Source organism: Dipodomys merriami, unplaced genomic scaffold, assembly GCF_024711535.1.
Source record: "Dipodomys merriami isolate MVZ:Mamm:240054 unplaced genomic scaffold, mDipMer1.0.p SCAF_33, whole genome shotgun sequence".
In the NCBI taxonomy this organism is placed as follows: domain Eukaryota; kingdom Metazoa; phylum Chordata; class Mammalia; order Rodentia; family Heteromyidae; genus Dipodomys; species Dipodomys merriami.
In genome coordinates this window covers 17,059,538-17,084,581 of record NW_027204826.1, presented here as the reverse complement: position 1 = coordinate 17,084,581, position 25,044 = coordinate 17,059,538, and the positions used below count along the sequence as shown (strand labels likewise).

General features: G+C 54.5%; 1 protein-coding gene across 2 annotated transcripts; it reads left to right on the top strand.

Annotated features, from left to right (window-relative positions):
* The first annotated feature begins 1,306 nt into the window (after positions 1-1,306).
* LOC138842079 (AP-3 complex subunit sigma-2) lies at positions 1,307-24,687 on the top strand. 2 transcript variants are annotated; one of them, XM_070043275.1, is made up of 10 exons: positions 1,307-1,449; positions 1,866-1,941; positions 2,469-2,601; positions 3,528-3,734; positions 3,846-4,006; positions 11,059-11,150; positions 11,838-11,949; positions 13,487-13,558; positions 21,278-21,385; positions 24,180-24,687. In XM_070043275.1, exons 1-10 carry the CDS (start codon positions 1,358-1,360, stop codon positions 24,306-24,308), a joined length of 1,182 nt encoding a protein of 393 aa, XP_069899376.1. In that variant the 5' UTR covers positions 1,307-1,357; the 3' UTR covers positions 24,309-24,687. The 2 variants fall into 2 exon arrangements, with proteins under 2 accessions (XP_069899376.1, XP_069899375.1); XM_070043274.1 differs by lacking the exons at positions 1,307-1,449; positions 1,866-1,941; positions 2,469-2,601; positions 3,528-3,734; positions 3,846-4,006 and adding an exon at positions 8,428-8,579.
* Positions 24,688-25,044: the final 357 nt, after the last annotated feature.

Genomic DNA, 25,044 nt, shown 5'->3' with positions numbered 1-25,044 from the left:
CTGGGGCTTGAACTCGTGAGTGAGTGCAGGCTGAGGCGGTGGGGTGAAGTGTTCGCAGGGGGAGGGGAGGTATTTCTGCCAGTATAGACAGAGGACTATGAGGCCGGCACAATGAGGTGACATTAGGCGATGTCGGATTCAAACCCCATCATGGATTTTCTTTCCAAACCAGGTCCCACATTTGCATTTATTGACGGAGCATGATGGATGGTCAGTCCTCCCCCGGCATCTGATTTGACGCTTCTCTCTCCCACTGCGGCCTTTGTTCGCCGTGTCTTTGTGTTTCTTTCAAGCTGTTTTGCTGCTTCTTCTGGGCTAGTTCTTCTATTTTTGTTTGCTTTTGGTGCCAGGAGGGAGGCTTGAACTTAGGACCCAAACACTGTCCTTTAGCTTTTTTTTTTTTTTTTTTTTTTGGGCTCAGGGCTCAATCAAGTGCTCTACCACTTGAGCCATACTGCTACTTCCAGTATTTTGGTGGTTAAATGGAGATCAGAGATTTTCCTGCCAGGGCTGGTTTTGAACCTAGATCTTCGGATCTCAGCTAGGATTACAGGCGTGAGACACTGGTGCAGGGCTTGTGCTCCTGTCTGCCTGTTCTGCAGACTGTGTTGAGGAGCTGGAGTTAAGATGCGAGTGCTTGGGCTGGGAAGGTGGCTCAGTGGTAGAGCGCTTGCCTTGCATGCATGAAGCCCTGGGTTCGATTCCTCAGCACCACATAAGCAAAAAGAAAAAAGCCGGAAGTGGAGCTGTGGCTCAAGTGATAGAGAGCTAGCCTTGAGCTGAAGAGCTGAGGGACAGTGCCCAGGCCCTGAGTTCAAGTCCCAGTCTCCTTTCCTGAGACGGGATTGAAGGCGGCCTGTTGGGCTGACTTTTGGAAAGAATTCAGGTGTCTTCCAAAAGGGTGCCCACAAGGCAATCTAACCAATCTGAGACTCGTGGATAGATCATAATCTGTCCACCTTTACACTAACCCAGTAGTAAACATGCATTGAAACGATCCGCTCGCGGCGGGCGGGAGGCATGGCTCAAGTGGTGGAGTGCCCCTGCTTACTCTTCCGAGGAGGGCGCCCATGCCACCACCCCCTCACCCAGTCTGCTCCCTGGGCCTCAGTTTCCCCTTTGTGCACGGGTGCGGGATTTCCCTTTTAGTTGCAAGGAGGGGGGAATGGGAGGCGGAGGAGCGAGCGGCGCCTCAGCTCCCCCCCCCCCCCAGCCGGGGCGCCGCGCAGCGCCGGGCGTCGGGCGGGACGCGGCGCCTTTAAGCCCGGCCCGGGGGCCCGGGGGCGGCGGCGGCGGCGGCGCAGTTCCGGGATCGGCGGCCCGGCGGCCTGGGCGCTGCGCGGGCGGGATCGGGGCCATGAGCCGCCTCTACGACGACCGCGCGCTGCGGAACCGGGCGGTGCGGGGCGCGCGGCTGCCCGGCGCCTGGGACCCCGCCGCGCACCAGGGGTCGGGCCGGGGTCCGGGGCCCAGCGGGGGTCGGGCCGGGGTCCGGGGTCCGGGGCCCAGCGGGGGTCGGGCCGGGGTCGGGGTCCGGGGCCCAGCGGGGGTCGGGCCGGGGCCGGGGTCCAGCGGGGGTCGGGCCGGGGTCCGGGGCCCAGCGGGGGTCGGGGTCGGGGTCCGGGGCCCAGCGGGGGTCGGGGTCGGGGTCCGGGGCCCAGCGGGGGTCGGGGTCGGGGTCCGGGGCCCAGCGGGGGTCGGGCGCCCCCGGCTCGGAATCGGGGACCCGGGGCGCACGGGGGTCCAGCCGGCGCCCAGCCCTTGGCCCTCTGGGCCCCGGCCCCGGAGGGCTCAGGCCCGGGCTGGAGTGGTGGCTGCCCCGGCGGCCTCGCGCCCAGCCCGCGGCCTCTCCCCTCTCCCCGCAGCGGCCCCGGCGTCCTGCTGGAGGGGGAACTGGCCGACGTCTCCCGCCACAGCGTCTGCGACGCCCGGGGCCGGAAGGTGAGGCCACGCTCAGTCCCGCACACCGGGTCCCCCCTGCGGGCCCCTCCATGGCCTGGGCCGGGCCCCGAGGTCAAGGTCCAGGCCAGGCCGAATCTTCCAGGGCAGCCTGGGGCCCAGACAGCCCAAGGCCGGCCCTCACCGGCTCCATCCTGACCGACTCCACCCGTGCCACCCATGCCCTCTGCCCTGGGGTCATGCCCTCCGCTGTCCTCCAGGTGTCCAGGGACAAAGGGGCGCGTCACAGGCTTCCGCTACCTGGCCCGGCTCTGGTGCCCTTTCTATGCTATCTTGACCATACCCCACTCCAGCCTTACGGTATCTGGGGGTCACAGAGCTTGGGGTTCAGCCTCTGTGTGGAGCGCTGTGCCCATCCTGCCAGTGTGCTGTGGCTGCCTGGGTGGGTGGATGTTCAGATGGGGCATCCAGCCTGCCTGGGCCTCTTTGAACAGAAGTGGGGTTCCAGGACAGAGGGTGAGGGGTGTAAGGGACAGGGTGGCCCCTCACTCTTCTGTTCCCCACCCCAGGAACGGTACTATGTCTTGTACATCCGGCCCGGTCGCATTCACCGCCGGAAATTTGATGCCAAGGGAAATGAGATGGAGCCCAACTTCAGTGACACCAGGAAGGTGAACACCGGCTTCCTCCTGTCCTCCTACAGTAGGTGTTCAGCCTCCGGTGCCCGGCCTCCACCCTGTGCGGCCCCAGCCCGGCTTCCTCCCACCTCCAGGCTCATGTGGCTGGCCTCATCTCTCACCCTTGACATATACAAGTTGCTTCTCAGCATGGTTGGCCTTGATGTTGGGGTTTCCCTGGCACAACCTTCCTGCTCCCCACCTGCTCTCAGTCAGGGGTCAGGGGTCAGGCTGGCCTTCCCAACGCTGCTCTTTCCCAGTCTTTCAGCCCGAGCATGGCTTTGGGCTCTCCTTGTGCCTGTGTCATGCCAAGGTCCGGCGACCTGTCTACTGTCCAGACCCTCACCGGGTTCTGAGGCCCTGTCCTCACCCCTTTGTGCAGTTATAACCACATCGTGAACTGGGTGACTTATAAGCTGGGCACTGGTGCTCATACCTGTAATCCTAGCTCCACAGGAGGCTGAGATCTGAGGATCATGATTTGAAGCCGGCCTGGGCAGAGAAGTCAGACTCGTTTCCAGTTACCCAACAAGAAGCTGATAGGAAGCGGTGGTTCAAGTGGTAGGGTGCGAGCCTTATGCAAAAAGGAGCTCAGGGACAGCACCTAGGCCCTGAGTTCAAGCCCCAGGACTGACACACACAACAAAACCCAACCAAACAAACACACATTAACTGTCAAAGCAGGCTTGCTGTGTGCCAAGCCTGGTGCCAAGCAGTACACAGGCTTCACCCCATTCACATCTCCTGACAGGTAGGCCCCGTCTCCATTTCTTCTAACAGAGAGGAAGTCACTCAGCAAGGCTTGCTTAAGCAGCGGGGCAGGACAGCCCGGGCCGGAGCTCCTTGACAGTGCTGGGCTGGGGGAGTCCCATCTGCGGACGGTGGGGCATGGGTGGCATTCAGCCCTCCCCTGCCAGTCCCGCCTGCTGACCCGAGACTCTGTGCCTGCAGGGGTGGAGGCCAAGGGGGACACCGACAGGCTCACATCCGAGGCCCTGCAGGAGCTGGTGAACAAGCCGGAGCTGCTGGCGCTGACTGCCGGCCTCGCCCCCGAGCACACGGTGGCCTTCTGGGTGCCCGAGGCAGATATGGAGGCGATGGAGCTGGAGCTGGGGACCGGGGTGCGGCTGAAGACTCGGGGCGACGGCCCCTTCCTAGGTGAGCTGTGCCATGCCTGTCCTACCCAGGGCCTCAGAGACCCCCCCCCCCGGACCTGTCCAGATGGGTCCAGCCACGGGAGGGGACAGGCGGTTTCTCTTCTCCTTGCAGAGTCGCTGGCCAAGCTGGAGACTGGGACCGTGACCAAGTGTAATTTTGCTGGTGATGCAAAGGCAGGCGCGTCCTGGACAGACAACATCATGGCCCAGAAGTCTTCCGAGGGGCCCCCTGAGACCCGCGAGTGGGGAGACGGGGTAGAGGATGAGGAGTGGGTAGGTCAGATCAGGGTTGGGTGGGTAACTGGCATGGTGCCTGTGTGCGTCTTCGTGGGAGTGGTTGGACATCCTGGTTCTGGTTGGGGCAGGGCTAGACGGGGGGGGGGGGGGGCATGGCGCTCCCAGCTTTGGTGGAAGTCCAGGAGAATTCTTTTGTCATCATAGGGCTGGAACTCTGGGCGCTGTTGCTCAGCTCTTCAGCTCAAGGCGAGCGTTCTACCACTTGAGCCACAGCGCCATTTCTAGTTTTCTGCTGGTTTATTGGAAATAAGAGTCTCACGGGCTTTTCTGCCTGGGCTGGCTTTGAACCGTGATCCTCAGATCTCAGCCTCCTGAGTAGCTGGGATGACAGGAGTGAGCTGCCAGCGCCCGGCCTCCAGGGGAATTCTTGAGTCTGTTAGTATCAGGGAAATTTCTTCAAGGAATTTATGAAGAGGGCCACTGAGGCCTTGCTTTGGTGGACCTGAATCTACACAACACCCCAAAGATTTCTAAAAGCGAGGGGTGGGAAGCAGGGGTGCTGAAGGAACCAGCAGAAGTCATTGGGTCTCAGTACTTCTGCTTTGGGTGAATACATTGACTATGTGGAAAGTGTTCTCTCTCTCTCTCTCTCTCTCTCTCTCTCTCTCTCTCTCTCTCTCTCTCTCTCATACACACACACACACACACATTAGTGTGAACCCCCTGTGCAGAGCAGCTGGAATCTGGCTGTCTTGAATCGCATGGTTTTCCTCTTTTTTCCCTCCTTCCCAGTTTTGTGGCCGCTGACTCTTACCTGGCATTTTCCTCTCCCATGTGGTGCTCTCTCCCTTGAGCCACGCCTCTACTTCCAGATTTTTGCTGATTATTTGGAGAAAGGGCTCTTTCAGATTTGTCTGACCAGGCTGGCTTCCAACACTGATCCTCAGATCTCAGCCTCCTGTGTGGCTAGGATTTCAGGCGTGAGCCAGAGTGCCCAGCCCTGTTGATTTGGAAAGTCCTCTCTCCACAGAGCATTTTGAGCAATGATTTTGGCTAAAGCTGTAGACGGCGGGTGAAGGTCCTTTTGTTCCAGTAAAGCTGGCTGTGAAGCAGTAGAGTCGCCGCGCTGGCTGTGGGGGTCAGCTCTATGGCTGGGTACCTCATTTGCCTGAAGACTCACAGGTCTGTTGGCCTTGTCTTTCTCTAGGATGACTGACATTAATGGGCCATGGATGCCTCCAGGTCCCAGCCTGCATGTCCCGTGGAACCTTCGAGAACTGCCCCTTTCCACTTCCACCCTGGAGCTGAGGGGAGCAGCCAGCCAACCAGGCCCTACCTGCTTCTCCCCATGCTGCCTTTGGATTAGCCTTTAAACGAGCTCAGCTGAAATCACATCCAAGCCCTGGACACTGGTGGAGGGAGCCCAGCTGCAGCTTGTGTGGCGGAGGGCAGGTGGTGGTGAGAGGGTCCCTGCCTGGCCCAGTGTGGCCTTCCTGCACGCTGCCGTCTGCCCTCCTTGGCTGCTGCCCCGTGGGCTCGGTTCTCAGGGAGGCCGGCAGCCTTTGCAGGTGTGACCGGCGGGGCCTCCACTCTCAGACTCTCTGCCAGGCCACTTTATGTCTGTTTACGTCTGGGGATCAAAGCCGGGACTTTGCTAACAAGCTGCACCACCAGCCGTGGCCTGGCACACACGCTCCATTCCACCTTTCCTTGTTAACTATTTTGTACTTGGAGAACTTTCTACAAATGAGTAAATCTTCAGGAAAGAATTCCTCCATGTTGATTGGGTTCTTATCTGATGGTGATGATCCTTAAAAAAAAAAGAGTCCTGTCTGCAGCCCTGACCACCGCACCTGGGGAGGGCACCCAGGCCCAGGGTGTATGGCTGTCTGGACAGGGTCTATGTGTCCTCAGTTGAAACGTAGGTGACCAGGTCATGCGGGTCCTGCTTCAGCGCAGGGAAGAGGGGGGAGTGTGAGCTGATGATCGCAGACTCAGTGCTGGGTGCTGGTCACTACAGCCAGACAACATTGAGCTTTTCCTAGTGCTAGTGCTTATGCTAAGTACTGTGAATATCTCAATAGGCCCAGCAGTTCTATGACAGGGTGTTACCCTGTTACCCCTAGTTTTACATATGAGACTGAAGTGCTGAGATTCTACTACTATCAGAGGAAGGAAGTTGAACCCAAAGATTCAAACTTTAAAGTCTGCATGTTGTCTCTGTGTGTGTGTGTGTGTGTGTGTGTGTGTGTGTGTACGAGTAATGGGGCCTGAACTCAGAATCTTTAGCTTTTTGCTCAAGCCTAGAGTCTTCCAGAGTCACATATCCACTTCAGCCTTGTTTCCTTTGATTTTTATTAAAACAAAAAGAAAACCACATCAATTCATAGTTACAAAAGCTCTATGTCTATACCTCTGTATATCTTTTTTTTGGGGGGGAGGAAGGGGGGAGTCTGGTCGTGGGGCCTGAACTTTGGGCCTGGGCGCTGTCCCTCAGCTCTTCAGCTCAAGGCTGGCGCTCTACCACTTGAGCCACAACACCACTTCCAGCTTTTTTCTTTTTGCTTATGTGGTGCTGAGGAATCGAACCCAGGGCCTTATGCATGCAAGGCAAGTGCTTTACCACTGAGCCAACTTCCCAGCCCACTTCTGTATATCTTTATCTTGTCAACAGTGATTTTTTTTTTTTTTTTTTTTGGTGGTTGTGGGGCCTGAACTCTGGACCTGGGCGCTGTACCTCAGCTCTTCAGCTCAAGGCTAGTGCTCCACCACTTTAGCCACCAGCTCCTGGCTCACAAAGATGTTTAAATAATGTTTAATGTCTATTAAGTCCCTAGCATGTACTGGTTCTTTGGGGATTTTAGTGTGTGGATGTATGATTATAGATTATTACTTTTTTGTGTGTAGGTATGTTGATAATTGGGCTTGAGCTCAGGGTCTGGATACTGTCTCATTCTTACTTAAGGATGCTTTTCTACTACTTGAACCACATTTTCACTTCTGGCTTTTTGCTGGTTAATTGCTAATAAAAGTCTCATGGCCTTCCCAGGCTGGCTTTGAATCTCAATCATCAGATCTCAGCTTCCTGAATACCTGAGACTAGAGATGTGAGCCACCAGTGTCTGGCTCTAGATACTGTGTGTGTGTGTGTGTGTGTGTGTGTGTGTGTGTGTGTGTGTGTGTGTGTGTGTGTGTGTGTGTGTGTGTGTGTGTGTGTGTGTGTGTGTGTGTGTGTGTGTGTGTGTGTGTGTGTGTGTGTGTGTGTGTGTGTGTTCTGGGGTTTGAATTCACTGCTTTGGCACTGTCCATGAGCTTTGTTTGCTCAAGAAGAGCACTCTACCATTTGAGCCACAGTGCCATTTCTGGCATTTTCTGCTTATGTGGTGCTGAGGAATCGAACCCAGGGCCTCATGCATGCAAAGCAAGCACTCTACCACTGAGCCACCTTCCCAGCCCCCACCAATGTTTTAAAAGTTACTTGTGCTGGGCGCCAGTGGCTCACACCTGTCATCCTAGCTACTCAGGAGGCTGAGTTCTAAGGATTGTGGTTCAAAGCCAGCCTGCGCAGGAAAATCCATGAGACTCTCATCTCCAATGAACCACCAGAAAAGTGAGGTGGCGCTGTGGCTCAAATGGTAGAATGATTACCTTGAGCTGAAGAGCTCAGGGACAGCGCCCAGGCTCCGAGTTCAAGCCCTACAACCAGGGGGGGAAAAAGCCACTTATGTTGCACTCCCAGTGCATCCCAGGCCATCCCAGTGCAGGCTCCCTTGGTATTTGTAACGCTGAGGTGAGCAGATTTTCTCCAGCTTTCCATGGAGCGGCTGCTCCATTTCTGTTGGACAGATGAGAACTCTGGGTGAGGTGCCCAGGATCCAAAGGGTGGCACGTCAGGGCGCTGTCCAGGGCCTGGGCCTGGTCCCCAGGGACCCAGTTCCCCCTACCCCCCATACAATTACCATTCGTGCGTTACCGTATTCACTCACAACCCGGAGCAAAGCAAATCTACTCCATGTAGATTTGCCACCAGCGTTCCCCGGGGGCATCCATGTCTCAGATCAGTTCTGAAGGCTCGTGCAGCCTTCCTCGTATGCGCGTGGAACACTGCACTTAATTCTCGGAGTCGAAGGTCGTGAAGACTTCATACGTGACGCCGGGGCCTGCGCGACGGGCTGCTTTCCCCTGGGTCCCCCCCCGCAGTCTGCAGGCACGCTGCACTGCACCTGCACCGGAAACAAGCATGTCACCAAGTCGGGATCGCCGGTGCGTCGGACGAACTGCAGCCCAGAGCGCTCATCCCGCCACTCGCCATGTCTGCAGCACGGTGTCCTCCCGCGCCCGGCGGCGCCACAGGCCGGACCCCTCCGCGCTCGGGCTGAGTTTCCGGGGGGGACGGGGACGCTCGGATGACGTCAATGAGAGGCGTCCGGAGGCGCTTCCGGGGGCGTTCTATCAACGGGACACCACCCGGAAGCCCTCTTGTTGTGGCGGAAGTAGGTGCTTTCTGGAAGTAGTGGAGGGAGAAGCGTGGCTGTCAACGATGATCCAGGCGATTCTGGTTTTCAACAACCACGGGAAGCCGCGGCTGGTCCGCTTCTACCAGCGCTTCGTGAGTGCGGCCCGGCCTCGCCGCGCCCCCGGCGCCCCGCCCCGAGCCCCGCGGCCGCTCCAGGCCCGCCCGGGGCTCCCGCTCGCGCGGGCCTCGGCCTGGACGCCGCCCGGCCGCCCGCGCCCCGCGCCCTTCGCCCCCAGCCTTTCGTCCCGCGGCCCCGGCCTTTGCGTTGCGTTTTGTGACTCGCGCACTCCGGGCCCCAGGTGTGGGTGACGGTGCGAACTTCAGGTGCAGCCACTTCCTGTAGCTGACGTCACTTCCTTCAGCTGTTAGACTCGTTGGCTGCACTTTAAAAAAAATACATAACTTCACTTGTATTTTCATTTTTTATTGTTATCGTAAACGTGATGTACAGGCTGGGAAGGTGGCTCAGCGGTAGATGCTTGCCTACCATGCACGAAGCCCTGGGTTCGAGTCCTCAGTACCACAGACACAGCAAAAGCCAGAAGTGGTGCTGTGGCTCAAGTGGTAGAGCACTAGCCTTGAGCAAAAGCAGCTCAGGGACAGCGCCCAGGCTCTGAGTTCAAGCCCCAGGACTGGCAATAAATAAATATAAACAACAGTGATGTACAGAGGGGTTACCATTTCATAAATCTGGTAGTACATTTCTTTTTGGACAATGTCACCTCGTCCTTCACTTTCCCGCTCCCATCCATGCCCACACGTTGCACAGTTCATTGTCTACATTTGTCTACATCGTGAAGAGCATGAGTGCATCTCTTCACCCTCCTTCCCTTTCTGTGCCCTCCCTTTACTGCACTCCCCCAAACCCAAAAGAAAAGAAAACACCACCACCAACAACAGAAAACCATGTTTCCATTCTCTGGGATTCGTTTTAATAGTATTTTAAATGTCCAGGAGACATTGGGTTTCTTTTCTTATTTCTTTTCCATCTAGGAACTGGAAAAGTTCCTTTTTGGAGTTACTTTACTTTATTGTTGGCTGGAACTTTCCACTGACCAGATACCCTTCATTTTTGTAGGTAGAGGAAAAAAGTCTCTTTAAAAATGGAGAAGTGGTGAGAAATTGTCTGTCACATGCGGGCACAATGTGGTCATGTTTGAATTTTCCAAAAGCATTCCCCTGGAAAAACACAAGATTTTTTTACTTGCTTCCTGTCTCTGTATAATTTATTCTTTTTTTTTTTTTTATGTCAGTACTGGGGCTTGAACTCAGGGCTGTCTCTTGAGTTTTTGTACTCAAGGCTAGTGTTCTTCTTCTTTTTTTTTTTTTTTGGCCAGTTGTGGGGGCTGAACTCTGGGCCTGGGCGCTGTCCCTCAGCTCTTCGGCTCAAGTCTAGTGCCCTACCACTTGAGCCACAGCACCACTTCTGGTTTTTTTCTGTTTATGTGGTGCTGAAAAATTGAACCCAAGGCCTCATGCATGCAAGGCAAGCACTCTATCACTGAGCCAACTTCCCATCCCCAAGGCTAGTGTTCTTGAGCCACAACTCCACTTCTGGATTTCTTTGGTGCTTTATTGGAGATAAAAGTCTCACAGACTTTCCTGCTTAGGCTTCCTTTGAACTGTGATCCTTAGATCTGAGACTCCTCAGTAGCTAGGATTACATGCTTGGGCCACTAGCACTTGGCTGAACATTTTCTTTGTGTCTGGGTTTCCGAGATCCAAGAGAGAAGAGAAGTAGAAAACTGAGTCAGGACCCAGCTCCACCTGAGCTACTCTTGTATCTGTTGGCAAGTTAATAAACCTTTCAGGTTTTAATCCCTTTTGCTGGGATTTTCCTCATATCCTTTCTGTGTGTATGTGTAGTACTGATGTTTAAATGCTCGGCCCTTGGAGCCACATCCCCAGCCTTTTTATGGAACTTGTAAAGCAGGTTGCATTTGTTTTATTTTAATTTCTTGGTACCGGTCCTGGAGCTTGAACTGAAAGCCTGGCCTCTGTCACTGAGCTTCTTTGCTCAAGGCAAGCTCTCTACCACTGGAGCCACAGCTCCACTTCTGGCTTTTTGAGTAGTTTATTGGAGATAAGCATCTCGGGTCAGGTGCTGGTGGTTCATGCCTTACTTCTAGCTACTCAGATCCTCAGATCCTTAAATCTCAGCCTCCTGAGTAGGTAAGATTACAGGCATGAGTCACCAAACTCAGCTAGATTACATTTTATTACATAGATTGAAGTATACATAAAAAAAGCCAAGCACTGGTGGCTCATACCTGTATACCTGTAATCCCATTAACCACCAGATATCTCTAATTAACCATCAGAAAATTGGAACTAGAGCTGTGGCTCAAAATGGTTGAGCACTAGCTTGAGCAAAAATGCTCAGGACCCTGAGTTCAAGCCCCATGAGACAAAATAAACAAACAAAAAACCAGTCAGGTATCAATGGCTTCTGTCTTCAATCCGGGACTCAGGAGACTGAGCTCGCCCATGTCCTCGGGTCCTTACGGTCCCCACCATGGGCTGTGGCTCTTGAGACATGCCCACTGAGTTCATTTTCATGGTTGTCCTGCAGCCAGAAGACATTCAACAGCAGATTGTCCGGGAGACTTTCCATCTGGTCCTCAAGCGTGACGACAACATCTGTAACTTCTTGGAAGGCGGAAGGTAACCGTCCGCCCCTGTTCTCTCCCAAGTGGCCGTTGGCATGACTGCCCTGGACCGTGGCTATCAGAGGGGTCTCTGCCGCAGCTTGCCCTGGTCTGGCATGGCTGTGTTGGAAGCATTGTGCCATGGTGCTTCCTCTGTTACTCAGATGTGCGTGTCTGGGGGGACAGGAGGGAGGACAGGTGAGGTGAAGGCTTGCCCTGCAGGTAGTGGAAAGGGTCCTGCTCCAGTGTTTAGCCTTCCTCCTCCTGTGGGCCGTTTTCTCATCCCTTGGTGCAGGTGTGTCAGCCTTTTTCATCGTGTGTGTGTGGGGGTGGTGTAGGGGGGCTGAACTCTGGGCCTGGGCGCTGTCCCTGAGCTCTTCAGCTCAAGGCGAGCGCTCTACCTCTTTTTTTTTTTTTTGTCGGTCGTGGGGCTTGAACTCTGGGCCTGGGCGCTGCCCCTCAGCTCTTCAGCTCAAGGCGAGCGCTCTACCACTTGAGCTACAGCGCCACTTCCGGTTTTCTGGTGGTTTATTGGAGATAGGAGTCTCACGGTCTCTCCTGCCCGGGCTGGCTTTGAACCGCGATCCTCAGATCTCAGCCTCCTGAGTAGCTAGGATTACAGGCGTGAGCCACCAGCGCCCGGCTTGAGCGCTCTACCTCTTGAGCCACAGCGCCGCTTCCATGCCTTTTCCATCTCCTACAGCTTGATTGGCGGCTCTGACTACAAGCTGATTTACCGGCACTACGCCACCCTCTACTTCGTGTTCTGTGTGGACTCGTCAGAGAGTGAACTTGGGATCTTGGACCTCATCCAGGTACACCCAGGTGCAGTCAGCTGTGGTGACACTGCGTTTCTGAGTCAGCAGCTTATGGGATCTTCTGGTTCTGTTGGGGGGTGAGGGTGGTGGGTAAAGGTTGCCAATGGCCACCAGATGGCGCTCTAGGGAAGCATCTGGACAGCCCTAGCTAGCACTGTGCTTGCTTTTCAGTTTTTTTGTTTGTTTTGTTTGTGCTGGTTCTGGTCTGGGGCTTCATATCAGGGCCTGGGCTCTGTCCCGTATCTTTTTCACTCAAGGCTGGAGCTCTGTCTCTGGAGCCACAACTCTGCTTCTAACTTTTTGGTATTAATTGGAGGTAAGAGTCTCATGAATTTTCCTACCAAAGCTGGCTTTGAACTGTGATTCTCATACCTCAGCCTACTGAGTAGCTAGTATTACAGGCATGAGCCACTGGCACCTAGCTAGGCCTTTTTTTTTTTTTTTTTTTTGGTGGGTCGTGGGGCTTGAACTCTGGGCTTGGGCGCTGTCCCTCAGCTCTTCAGCGCAAGGCAAGTGCTCTACCACTAAGAGTCTCACGGACTTTCCTTGTCTGGGCTGGCTTTGAACCCTGATCCTCAGATCTCAGCCTCCTGAGTAGCTAGGATTACAGACGTGAGCCACTGGCGCCCGGTTAGCTAGGCTTTTTATTAAAGAAAACAAGGGTTTTCAGGTATCTGAGAAAAATCTGTGAATTGAGGAACCAGACAAAAGGAACAAACAATGAGAAGTAATATAGAAGAAATGGTCACTAGTGAAGAAAGGAAAATGATAAGAAAGAAGAAAGAGAGCTGGGTGCCTGCGGCTCATGCCTGTCATCCCAGCTACTCAGGAGGCTGAGACCTGAGGATGGTGGTTTGAAGCCAGCCCAGGCAGGAAAGTCTGTGAACTCTATCTCCAAGTAATCACCAAAACAGCCAGAAGTGGAGCTATGGCTCAAATGATAGAGCATTAGCTTTGAGCACAAAAACTCAGGGACAGTACCCAGGCCCTGAGTTCAAGCCTCAGAACTGGAAAAAAAAAAAAAAGTTAAGGTGTACCTGTGTGGGAGGCAGAAGTTAAACTGGTTCACGGTAAGATGTCTTGAAGTTAAAGTCCACTGAAATCAGCAGACCACGCTGTTGATACTATAATGGAAATGTGTTCTGTACGCACGTTCCGTTGAGGCCAGGGGAAAGGACTGGCGTTCGTAGAAGTAGTTGGTGCCGTTACTTTATGCAGATTCGCATCTCATGGAGGGAAGGAGGCCGTGTGAGCATGCTGGTTGTATTGCCAACACGAACACAAGCTTTTCCTGCCTTAGGTGAATTTGGGGCGGTGGGAGGATGAGTGACTGATGGCGGCAGGCGGGATGGGGCCGGGAGTGATGGTTGGTGCGGAGTGTGGTGACTGGCCCCTGGCCTTGCCTCATCTGAAACCCGGGTGCCAGGCAGTGTCCCACCCCAGCCTCCAAGATGGACGCTGTGTCCAGGCATGAGACCGGGGACTCTTTTACTGTCACATGTGCTGATGTCTCCTCCTGTCTCCTCCTGTCTAGGTTTTTGTGGAGACTCTGGATAAATGTTTTGAAAATGTGTGTGAGTTGGACTTGATCTTCCATATGGACAAGGTATGTTCCCTTCCCCGCTGGGGCTGCCAGGGGCTGTAAGCCGAGGGCACGGCTACCACCCCTGAGCCTCCCAGTTCTTTTTTTTTTTTTTGTCAGTCATGCGGCTTGAACTCTGGGCCTGGGCACCGTCCCTCAGCTCTTCAGTTCAAAGAGAGTGCTCTACCCCTTGAGCCACAGCACCACTTATGGCTTTTTTTGCTTATGTGGTGCTGAGTAATCAAACCCAGGGCCTCATGAATGCTAGGCAAGCGCTCTACCACTGAGCCACCTTCCCAGCCCCCCGAGTTCTTCCTTTGGATGCCTCACTCTGTCTCGTTCTAGAACCCGTTCTAGTATTCAAATTCCCTTTGCAGTGTTGAGGATTGAACCTCCCCCACTGGATGAGCACAGTACCTCTGAGCCATGCTTCCAGCCTGAACTTGTTCTCTTTAGTATGTTTCATGGTTTTGAGAGGTTTTTGTTTCAACGATCTCCCACCATTTAGCATGCATGGGACCCTGACGGGGCCTGTGTCCCATGTCCCTTCCTCTCAGGCAGACTCCTTGGCCTGAGACAGTGGTGACACTGAGGCAGTAGACGGCCACGTGTGAGATGCACGCAGCTTTCATGTTGATTATGAAAGGAGCTAGCCAGGCCTACGCCAGTGGAATGACACATTAGAAAAACCCTAACTCGGCTTTGACGCCGTTCCTCAGGAGCAATGTGGAGACCAGGGCGTGTGTCCGTTCCCCGAGGCCGGCACCCTCAGGGACAGGCTCTGAGTAAACTCTCACAGCTGTGTGCTCGTGTGAGCTCGGCCTGGGCTGGGTGCTCACCACAGGCCGCCGCCTGCTGTGCCCACGCTGGCCTCTGCGGTGCGTGCAGGAGACAGCGCCTTCAAGCCATGATTCCCTGCTAGCTAGCTGGCTTTTCATCAGGCCAGCATCAGAACGTATGTGGATGCATTGTTCCTAGTGTTTCCAGGTAGGGGCTGTCTTCTCATTTTATTTTATTCCTTTTTTTTTTTGTCGGTTGTAGGGCTTGAACTCTGAGCCCTTCAGCTCAAGGCGAGCGCTCTACCACTTGAGCCACAGCACCACTTCCAGTTTTCTGGTGGTTCATTGGAGATAAGAGTCTCTCACACTTCCCAGCCCAGGCTGGCTTTGAACTGCGATCCTTAGACCTCAGCCCTCTGAGTAGCTAGGATGACAGGCGTGAGCCACCGGCGCCCGGCGGCCTTTCACTCATTTGGCTTTTTCATTCAAGGCTGAGGCTCTACCACTTGGGCCATACCTCACTTCTAGCTTTTTGCAGATTTATTACAGAGAAGAGCCTCTCAACTTTGTCTGTCTTGTTTGGCTTCAGACTTCAGTCCTCAGATCTCAACCTCCAAGGGGCTGGGAAGGTGGCTCAGTGGTTGAGTGTTTGCTTTGCATGCATGAGGCCCTGGGTTCGATTCCTCAGCACCACATAAGCAAAAAGCCAGAAGCGGTGCTGTGGCTCAAGTGGTAGAGCGCTAGCCTTGAGCTGAAGAGCTGAGGGACAGCGCCCAGGCCCAGAGTTCAGGCCCCACAACCGGACCCAAAAAAAAAAAAAAAAAAGATCTCAGCCTCCAAAACAGCTAGGATTACAAGCATGAGTCATGGTATCCAGCTGTAGATACCTCTTTTGTATGCATATGGCATTTAGAATACTCAGTTTCAATTTATTGTTGCTATAGATAAGACATCACTTTATAAGAGTCAAGCACCAGGGGTTCACACCATACTACTAGTGGGAGCAGAAGGGTCTCCATCCTCTTGGAGGATCTAGAGGGTGTGTGGTTCAAGACCAGCCTGGGCAGAAAAGCCCATAATACTGCCCCCAAAATACCAGTAAAAAGCCAGGCTGGAGTGTGGCTCAAATGGTAAGAGAGCCAGCTTAGCAAGCAAGAGGCCCTAACATTCACACTCCAGTCCAAGCCACAATAAAAAAAAAAGGATAAAAGACCACCACTTTGGGGCTGGGAAGGTGGCTCAGTGGTAGAGCGCTTGCCTTGCATGCTCGAGGCCCTGGGTTCGATTCCTCAGTACCACATAAGCAAAAAGAAAAAAGCCGGAAGTGGCGCTGTGGCTCAAGTGGTAGAGCGCTAGCCTTGAGCTGAAGAGCTGAGGGACAGCGCCCAGGCCCCGAGTTCAGGCCCCACGACTGGACCCAAAAAAAAAAAAAAAAAAGACCACCACTTTGGGCTGGGAAGGTGGCTCAGTGGTAGAGCACTTGCCTTGCATGCTTGAGGCCCTGGGTTCGATTCCTTAGCACCACATAAGAAAAAAGCCGGAAGTGGCGCTGCGGCTCAAGTGGTAGAATGCTAGCCTTGAGCTGAAGAACTGAGGGACAGCGCCCAGGCCCAGAGTTCAGGCCCCACAACTGACCAAAAAAAAAAAGACCACTTATATGTTGATATTGAGACAAAAGCTTGCATTAAATTCTTACTAATTCTGATATTTTATGTAGATGAGTTATTGTGCAAGTTTCTTTCCAGCCCATGGGCTCACCCTCCCCCCCCCTCCCTCCCTCCCTCCCTCCCTCCCTCCCTCCATTCCTTCTACTGATGAGGCTCTCCAGTTGCAATCATAGGTGTCAGGTCTTGTTCCTGATTTCAGAGGGAGCTTTCCATTCCATGGTGGTAGGTTTCTTGTGGATATTCCTCTTGGAGGTGAGTGTTTTCATCATGAAGGTCAACATGGATGGAAGCCCTTTCTGTGTTTATTTTCCCCATTCCAGCCCTGCCCGGTGGGCATCTGGGAGGAGGTTGCTCCAGCCCTGCCATGCCTTTCCCAGGGAGATAAAGGTCATCAACTCTGGCTCCATCTCGTGCACTTATCTTTAAGTCAGTTCCATAAAGCACTTTGCTGCCACTGCACATTTCTTGCACCATTTATGGAACTGTTTATTTTTTCTGCTGTTGATGTGGCATTGGGAAATGACTATCTCTTGGAGCTTTTGAAAAGTGATAATGCCATATGTCAGAATCTACCCTGCTCACCTTTACAGTGTCCAAAGGTGTTTTCTGGCAGATGACTTTCTCTCTCTCTCCCTTTTCTTTTCTTTTTTTTTTTTTTTTCATGCCAGTCCTGGTTCTTGAACTCAGGGCTTGGACACTGTCCCTAAGCTTCATTTGCTCAAGGCTAGCAGTCTACCACTTGAGCCACAGCGCCACTCCTGGCTTTTTCTAGGTATGTGGTACTGAGGAATCAAACCCAGCGCTTCATGCATACTAGGCAAGCACTCTACCGCTGAGACACATTCCCAGCCCTGGCAGGTGACTTTCTTCTCAGGACATTTCAGCCTTATTCTTGTCCTCATGTAATATAATTGTGAATTCAGTTGTATCTTGTTAATAGAAAGTGGGCTTTTTGTTCTTTTACGTAAATCTAAAGTCTGTCAGAAGACAATAGAGATATCAGTATATCCCAGTAAATGCCATCCTTATTTGTTTGTGTGTGTGTGTGTGTGTGTGTGTGTGTGTGTGTTACTGGGGTTTGAACTCAGACCCGCTAAGCAAGTGCTCTCCACTGGAGTCATGCTCCCTGCCCTCCACTCTTTTTTCATGGGAGTCTCGGATCGGCGGCTCTCTCAGTCCCTAGGCCTTGCGTATTTCCTCTAGGAGTCCTGGATAGCTGCCCTGCCACCCGGAAGGAGGCAGCTGGTCGCGGCCGGCGGGGCTGGAGCCCTGCTTCTCCGGAGCTGCTGGTTACTCCCCAGGCAGCTGGGCTTTTGCTGATACCCTGCCTTGAGCTTCTCCCTTCATCCCCTCTCTCGAGGTAGTTTACCTCTGCCGTGGAGGACCAGACTTGTATTACAGAAGAGGGATCCTGGAGCTGGAAGGGTAATGGCATTGCGGGTGATTTGCCACTCCCTGTGCCAGGATCTCCCTCCCTGAGCTGACGGTGCCTGTACTTTGGTCCTGGTTCTTATCTCCCTTGTCTTTCTCTTATTGCAGTCAATTCTGTGCGTGTTTTTATCTTCTTTGCTTTGGAGAGCTTTGAGGACAGGGTCCATCGTGTGTGTGTGTGTGTGTGTGTGTGTGTGTGTGTGTGTGTGTGTGTGTGTGTGTGTGTGTGTGTGTGTGTGTGTGTGTGTGTGTGTGTGTGTGTGTGTGTGCTGGTGCAGTCTCTGAGCTTTTTTTGTTCAAGACTAGTGCTCTACCACTTGAGCTGCTTTTGGCTTTTTTGGTAGTTAATTGGAGATAGAGAGTCATGGACTTTCCTGCCCAGGCTGGCTTTGAACCGCGATCCTCAGATCTCAGCCTCCTGAGTAGCTAGGGTGACGGGCGTGGCCACTGCACCTGGCCCAGGTCTACATCTTACCTTCAGTTCTTCCTCCCAGTCCACATAGCCTCTGATGTTAGCATGCCTGAGAACAGTTCCTACTACACTCATATTCTTTGGCTAAAGATGAGATGCTTTGAACCTCACACGTTACCTTTTATATGCTGACACGGTGTAGGTATGTGACTTTAGCCATGACTCGAGATGGCGTTTCATGGCCTTGAACCACCATTTTCCATCTCTGCCTCCAAAGTAGTTAAGATTACAGGTTTGAGGGGCTGGGAAGTTGGCTCAGCGGTAGAGTGCTTGCCTCACATGCATGAGGCCCTGGGTTTGATGCCTCAGCACCACATAAGCAGAAAAAGCCGGAAATGGCGCTGTGGCTCAGTGGTAGAGCGCTAGCCTTGAGCTGAAGAGCTGAGGGACAGTGCCCAGGCCCTGAGTTCAGGCCCCACAACCGACAACAAATAGATTACAGGTTTGAGTAAAGAAAATTGCGTGCAGAGTGCCGCTGCTCTCCTGCCCTGGGTCAGCGCAGGTGGCGGCGTAGGTGCGGGGCGTGGTGTGGAGAGTCACAGCTGCCCGGCCTGCCGCCTCCACCCACCACTTCCCTGGACCGGCACTGCTCACTGTGCCCAGCTGGCTGTGTCCCACGCCCTGCGTGAGCTAGGGGTTCGCTCTCACTCCGTGTCCTCAGGGCGGCATCTCCATGGGTTACGTTGGCTTTTGTGAGCTGTTAACCCAAGAGTCTTACTGTGTGTGTAGAAAAATGCCCTAAAAGGTTTCAGCTTAAATATTCGATGCGCTGAATTGGGGAGGCCCGCCCTCCAGGGCAGCACAGTCTCCAGGCTCCGCCGCATCCTCAGCACGGGCAAATGTGTCTTCCTGTGTCGTTCGGGAGCAGGCTGGCCCCCAGGAGGCCTGCCCGCTGGCTTCTGGGTTTCTGTCCTGGTTGGGACATTCATACAGCCTGCGGGGGTGAGGATGAGCAAGGTCTCAAACAGATAGCTTTCCCTTGTGTGTTGCCTTTCAAAACAGGGTTTCATTGATAGGCCAGGTTGGCCTCGAACTCTTGATCCACCTGCCTCAGCCTCCCGAGGGCGGAGATTGTAGGTATGCACAGGTATGCCCAGCATTGAAGAGGTAGCTTTACTCACACAATGTTATGGCAAGGTCAAATTGGGTACAAGGTAGATCTGGTTAGAGAAACAAGGTCCTTCAGAGTGAGGAGGACATGATGATTCAGTGAAAAAAAAAAAAAAGCACAGCACCTGAAGCTAGGTGTGGTGTCCCAGGCCACCTGGGAGGCAGAGATTGAGGTTTGCTGCTTGAGGCCACTTCGGTCACAGTTTGAGTCAGCATCTCAGCCAGCGCCTGGGTGTACTGGTGTGTACCTACCATCCCAGCACACAGGGCACAAGGATTGCAGTCTGGGCTGGCCTGGGCATAAGTCACGAGCCTGTGTTGAAAGTGACCGATGCAAAAAGGGACCCGTGCACGACTCACATGGTGGAGAACCCACTTAGCAAGCTCCAGGCCCTGAGTTCAACTCCAGTGCCTCCAACAACAGAAACGAAAAACTGCAGGGGACACAGAGGCTTGGGCAAGGAGAGTGGAGAGACTTCATAGGGGGTCAGGAATCTGCAGTTGACTGGATTTGGGAGAGTGGGTGGCACTGGGGCTTGAACTTGGGACCTTGTACTCTTAGTTGTCTTTTTGCTGCAGGCTGGCACTTTACCATTTGAGCCACAGTGCCATTCCTGTTTTTTCTGGTGGTTAATGGACAGTAAGAGTCTCACAGAACTTTCCTGCCCGGGCCGGCTTTGAACCGTGACCATTCAGATCTCAGCCTCCTGAGTAGCTAGAATGGCAAGTGTGAGCCACAGGCGCCCTGGCCTGAAATCTCACTGTTGACTGTTTTGAAGGGTGTCAGGAGAAGAACTGGAGTATGAAGAGCTGTAACATGTGCGCTCGCTCACGGTTTCATGGTGTGGACCTGGGACACAGCGTTCCTCACATTTCACTGCACTCTTTGGCATTTTCCTTTCCACCCTGTTGGTCTCTCGGTGTCTTGAGCTGTCCTAATCCTTGTGTTGAGGTGAGACTCTTGCTGGTTGTGATTATTTCCAGATCAGATGACGGCTGGATTTGCCAGGAATGAAGGAATCAATAGCACTTTTGTTCAGAGCCTGGAAGTAGACTTTGAAGGTCTTTGTCTCAGTGCGTCGTGGGTAGCCAAGAGCTTTCCCATTGCCCGGTGCACGCAGCGCTGCGTTTGGGGTCCCGGGAGATCTCTGCTCTTCACTTGCTCCGACCCCTGTCATTTGGGGTTCTGTCCACAGGGCTCAGGGCTCAGATTTGTCTCCTGGGTTGTCAATTCCTTTGGTATTTATCTCGATCTCCATCTGTGCCCTCTAGGTCTGTCCATCTGTCTGTCCAGTCATCCATCTCTTCCTGTTCATCCGCAAAGCCCTTTGCACTCTGACTGGATCTCTGGGTGCAGGTGTCGTGCAAGGCCATAGGTTCAGTTTCGATTCTGGGCTGTACAGCCTGCAGCAGGCTCAGGCCCCTCCATCTGCACCCCGAGAACCACACCCTGCTCAGGAGATTGCCCAGGCTGCTGCTGCTTGTCCACTGGCTTCCCCCGGGAGGGGGGGCGGGGGCCATGCCTGCCAGAGTGGGTGCGTGATGTTTCAGGTCTCTGTGTACCAGCACAAAAGTTGTTTTTAAAATGAAATTTAAAAAAATGTTTTGGCTGGGTGCCGGTGGCTCATGCCTGTCATCCTAGCTATGCAGGAGGCTGAGATCTGAGGATCGAGGTTCAAAGCCAGCCTGGGCAGGAAAGTCCATGAGAATCCTCTCCAAAAAAACAACCAGAAAACCAGAAGTGATGCTGTAGCTCAAGTGGTAGAGCGCTGGCCGTGGGGAGAGCAGGGCCCAGTCTCCGTCCCCCTCCCTTTCCCTTCCCTGTCCTGCCACCTTGGTGAGACCCGGTGCAGCATTCTGTGGTGAGACCCGGTGCAGCATTCTGTGGTGAGACTCAGTGCAGCATTCTGTGGTCGTTCTGGTCCTGTCTTAGGCTCAGTCCTCCTGTGAAGGAGCGCTGGTCCCTGTCCCACCCCCTCCCTGCGCCAGGGCCTGAAGCAACCTGGCTTAAACAGCCCTGGGCCGGACCTCAGCCTCTGTCCTCAACTCCTCTGGCACTGCTGGAGAGCGGCTTTCCATGCCGGGCATGCTTAGAAGGTGGCGGGGGGCTTCGTGCCTGGATGTGTGAGAATCGGGGACTGGAGCCAGGCCTCGTGCTGGAACTGGGCCGGGCCCTGGTGTCACAGCAGGACAGCAGGAGCCTGGACCCCAGGCCCGCGCGTGACCACCGAGCCGCAGGAAGGCCCCTGCAGAGCTCCCGCCCGCCCTGTCTGCTTTTCCCCAGGTGCACTACATCCTCCAGGAGGTGGTGATGGGCGGGATGGTGCTGGAGACCAACATGAATGAGATCGTGGCTCAGATAGATGCTCAGAGCAGGCTGGAGAAGTCGGAGGTGAGTGAGAAGCCGCATCCTCGCCATACCTGGGTGAGTGTGCACATGTACTCCTGTGTGTGTGTGTTAGGGGGCTTGGAAATGCCCTCTGCGCCTCCTCCTTCCCCGATTCCGTGGGGCGGACCGATCGGAAGGCTGTCTGAAAAGGAGGAGGACAAGGAGGCATGGAACCTTAGGCTTTGAAGGTGACGTATGAACAGAAAGGCTCTGCCAGAGGAGCAACCTGCTTCTGGATTTTGGTTATTATTTGTGTGTATGCGCATGTACGTGTGTGTGCGTACGCGCATGCTTACACACGTGCGTGTGCGTGCCTGCCTGCCAGTAAGTAGTGGGCTTGAACTCAGGACTTCATGCTATCACTCAGCTTTCTTGCTCATGGCTAGCGCTGTTCTACTTGGAGCCATGACACTACTTCCAGTTTTCTGGTGGTTTATTGGAGATAAGAGTCTCATGGACTTTCCTGCCTGGGCTGGTTTGAATCACAATCCTCAGATCTCTGCATCCTTCTGAGTAAGTAGCTAGGATGACAGGCATGAGCCACCAGCACCCAGCTCAAAGACTGTTCTACATGGGCCGGCCTCAAGTGGGGTTCTCAGATCCCAGAGCCGCCAGCGCTCACCCTAGTTATGGCTCTTTATTATTGAGAATTCCTTCTCCAAGGCGCATGTTCCCCCAGGGACCCAGAATTCCCTTCTCACCTTCCCCTAGTTTGTGTGTTCTTTGAGCCATTTATTGTGATGTCTTTCAGCCCCAGAGTCCCAGGCTTCCTCGTGCTCAGTTGGCCTTGTGAAAAGCTGCAGCAGAGTTGGGAATCAGGGTTTGAAAGTACCATGCCAGGGGCTGGAAGGTGGCTCACTTGTAGAGCGCTTGCCTTGCATGCATGAGGCCCTGGGTTCAATTCCTCAGCACCACATAAGTGGAAAAAACTGGAAGTGGCGCTGTGACTCAAGTGGTAGAGTGCTAGCCTTGAGCTGAAGAGCTGAGGGGCAGCGCCCAGGCCCAGAGTTCATGCCCCAGGACTGACAAAAAAAAAAAAAAAGGAAAAAAGTACCATGCCAGTCCATTTGCCACGTGTGCTCCCCTCATTCCTTGAGATGAACCCTAACCTGTGCAGAAATAGAATAAGCCAGGTGCTGGTGGCTCACACCTCATATCACTTGAGAGGCTGAGATCTGAGGATCATGGTTCAAAGCCAGTCCAGGCAGGAGAGTCTGCGAGACTCATCTCCAGTTAACCAAAAAGCCAGAAGTGGCTCAAATGGTAGAGTGCCAGCTTTCAGCAGAAAAGGGACAGCACAGCACCCAAGCCCCAAGTTCAAGCCCCAGCATGGGAGCGCATGCACACTGACACACACAGACACACAGACACACACACACAGACACACACACACAGACACACACACACACACACACACACACACACACACACACACACACACACACACACACACACACACACACACACACACACACACACACACACACACACTACACACTTGGTGCCATGGAAGCTGATCTTCTGAAGCCAGACGTTGTTCTTGGGGACTGTCTGTTCCCTGCATGAAGCCTGGCCAGGCCTCTGCCCTGGTGGACGCGCAGTGCTCTGAGCAGTGCAGCCTGGGACATTTCCAGGAACGTGAGTCAGAGATGAGGGTCTGGAAAGCGGAAGAGCCCAAGGCCCGCTGCTGTGGGGAGAAGGGCCTCGGGAGCCCTGGTCAGCTCTCCTCTCTGCACGTTGGGGTGAGCCTGGCAGTGTCTCTCTCCTGGGGTTTTGTCGCCAAGCTCCCGGTGCCTCCCGGCACCCTCTCCTAGCTCACAGTGGGGCTGACCAGCAGCTGCCCGGCCAGTCTCCATGACCGTGCTCGTCAGAGACACAGCTCCTCCAGGAAGGTTTTGTTGTGTTCCACAACTAGGAAAACACCTGTGATTGTGTGTGTGTGTGTGTGTGTGTGTGTGTGTGTGTGTGTGTGTGTGTGTGTGTGTGTCCGTCTGTCTTGTCTGTCTGTCTTGTCTGTCTGTCTGTCCTGGAGCTTGAATGCAGGGCTTGGGTGCTGTCCCTGAGCTGTTGTGTTCCAGACTAGCGCTCTGCCACTTGAGCCACAGCTCCCCTTCCAGCTTTTTGTGGTTAATGGGAAATGAGTCTCGGGGACTTCCCTGCCCGCCGGGTTCAGATCCCAGTCAGCCTCCTGAGCAGCCAGCGTGGCCCGGCCGCCATCATTCCTGTGACTCGGAGCACAGTGTAGTGGGTGTCCAGCGCACACCCAGGGTCAGGGTGTAAGGCGCTGTATAGCTACAACCCACCTTTGAGGAGGCAGGGCATGGAGGGCGCAGGCTCTGGGTCCCCATGAACTAACATCCTTCCATTGATTACTTCTGCTGAATTTAAGCCTCTCTTGTGTGTGCTCAATTCCAAGGTTTTCTACATCTCCCATCTATTTGGTGTTTAAAGAATAGCGTCGGGGCTGGCGGCTCACACCTGTAATCCTAGCCACGCAGGAGGCTGAGATCTGAGGAAAAGTTTGAAGCCAGGCAGACAGGAAATCTGTGAGACTCTTATTTCTAATTAACTGGAAAAAAGCCGGAAGTGCGGTTGTGGCTTAAGTGGTAGAGAGCTAGCCTTGAGCAGAAAAGAAGCCCAGAGGCAGTACCCAGGCCCTGAGTCCAAGTCCCAGGGCTGGCAAAGAGAGGGAAGAGAGAGACAGAGACAGAGCGCGGGGGGGGGGGGGGGGAGCCCCTGAGGCTGAGAGCGGGGGAGGGGAGCAGGGGCCACTGAGGCTGTCCCTCTGTCTCCCCAGGGCGGTCTGTCCGCAGCCCCTGCCCGCGCCGTGTCCGCGGTGAAGAACATCAACCTGCCCGAGATCCCGCGCAACATCAACCTTGGCGACCTCAACATCAAAGTCCCCAACCTGTCCCAGTTCGTGTGAGCCGGGCGCCCAGCCGCCCAGTTCCTCAGCCGCAGAGGAGAGAACGGGAGAACGGGGAGCACCCCACCCCCGCCCTGCCTCCCCGCACCCCACGGCCCCTGTGGTTGTCCCCAGCTGCTGCAGGACAGGAACTGTGGGGGGGGCAGAGCCTCCAGTGCAAGCAAGTGTCTGACTAGAACCTTCCTCAGCTCCTGGGCTTTCGTGGCCTGCAGACACGGTGGGGCGGGCCCGTGCCGTGTCCGCCGTGGGAGAGGCAGCCTCCCGAGTAGGCCTGGACGAGCTGGCGCAGGTGAGCCGACCGGGCCCCTCTCTCGAGCCTCCCCACGCCCACGTCCCTTCGCCCCGAGATGGTAAAATGGGAATAAAGGAAGGAAACGCACTTCTTGCGTGGCCGAGCCCAGCTTCTTCCGCCTCCCTGCCCAACACGGCCTCTCCCAAGGTTGATCTCCCCACAGGTCCTACGCAAGGAATCTGCGTTTCCAAGCCCTGAGCACCCCACAAGCTGCACAGAAGGCAGCCTGCTTTCTGAGGGGGCCGGGCACGCCCTGCACCCCGAGGCCGGTGGACGGCCAGCCCCGGTTCACCCTCACCCTCTGCGGAGTTGCACCACCGCCCGCAGAAGAGACGGGCGGGAAACGGCCCGCAGCGGCCAGGCCTTTCCTGCTTCCCCTTTTCGCTTCAAAAAGGAAACACATTCCGTTAGTTCTAACTGTAAGAAAACTGGAGACTGCAGCTA

Excerpts from the sequence above, each read along its gene's own strand:
- LOC138842079 (XM_070043275.1), top strand. The coding sequence starts at position 1,358 with ATGAGCCGCCTCTACGACGACCGCGCGCTGCGGAACCGGGCGGTGCGG. Across the intron at positions 11,151-11,837 it reads AACTTCTTGGAAGGCGGAAG|CTTGATTGGCGGCTCTGACT; the intron begins GTAACCGTCCGC and ends CATCTCCTACAG. Across the intron at positions 11,950-13,486 it reads GGATCTTGGACCTCATCCAG|GTTTTTGTGGAGACTCTGGA; the intron begins GTACACCCAGGT and ends CCTCCTGTCTAG.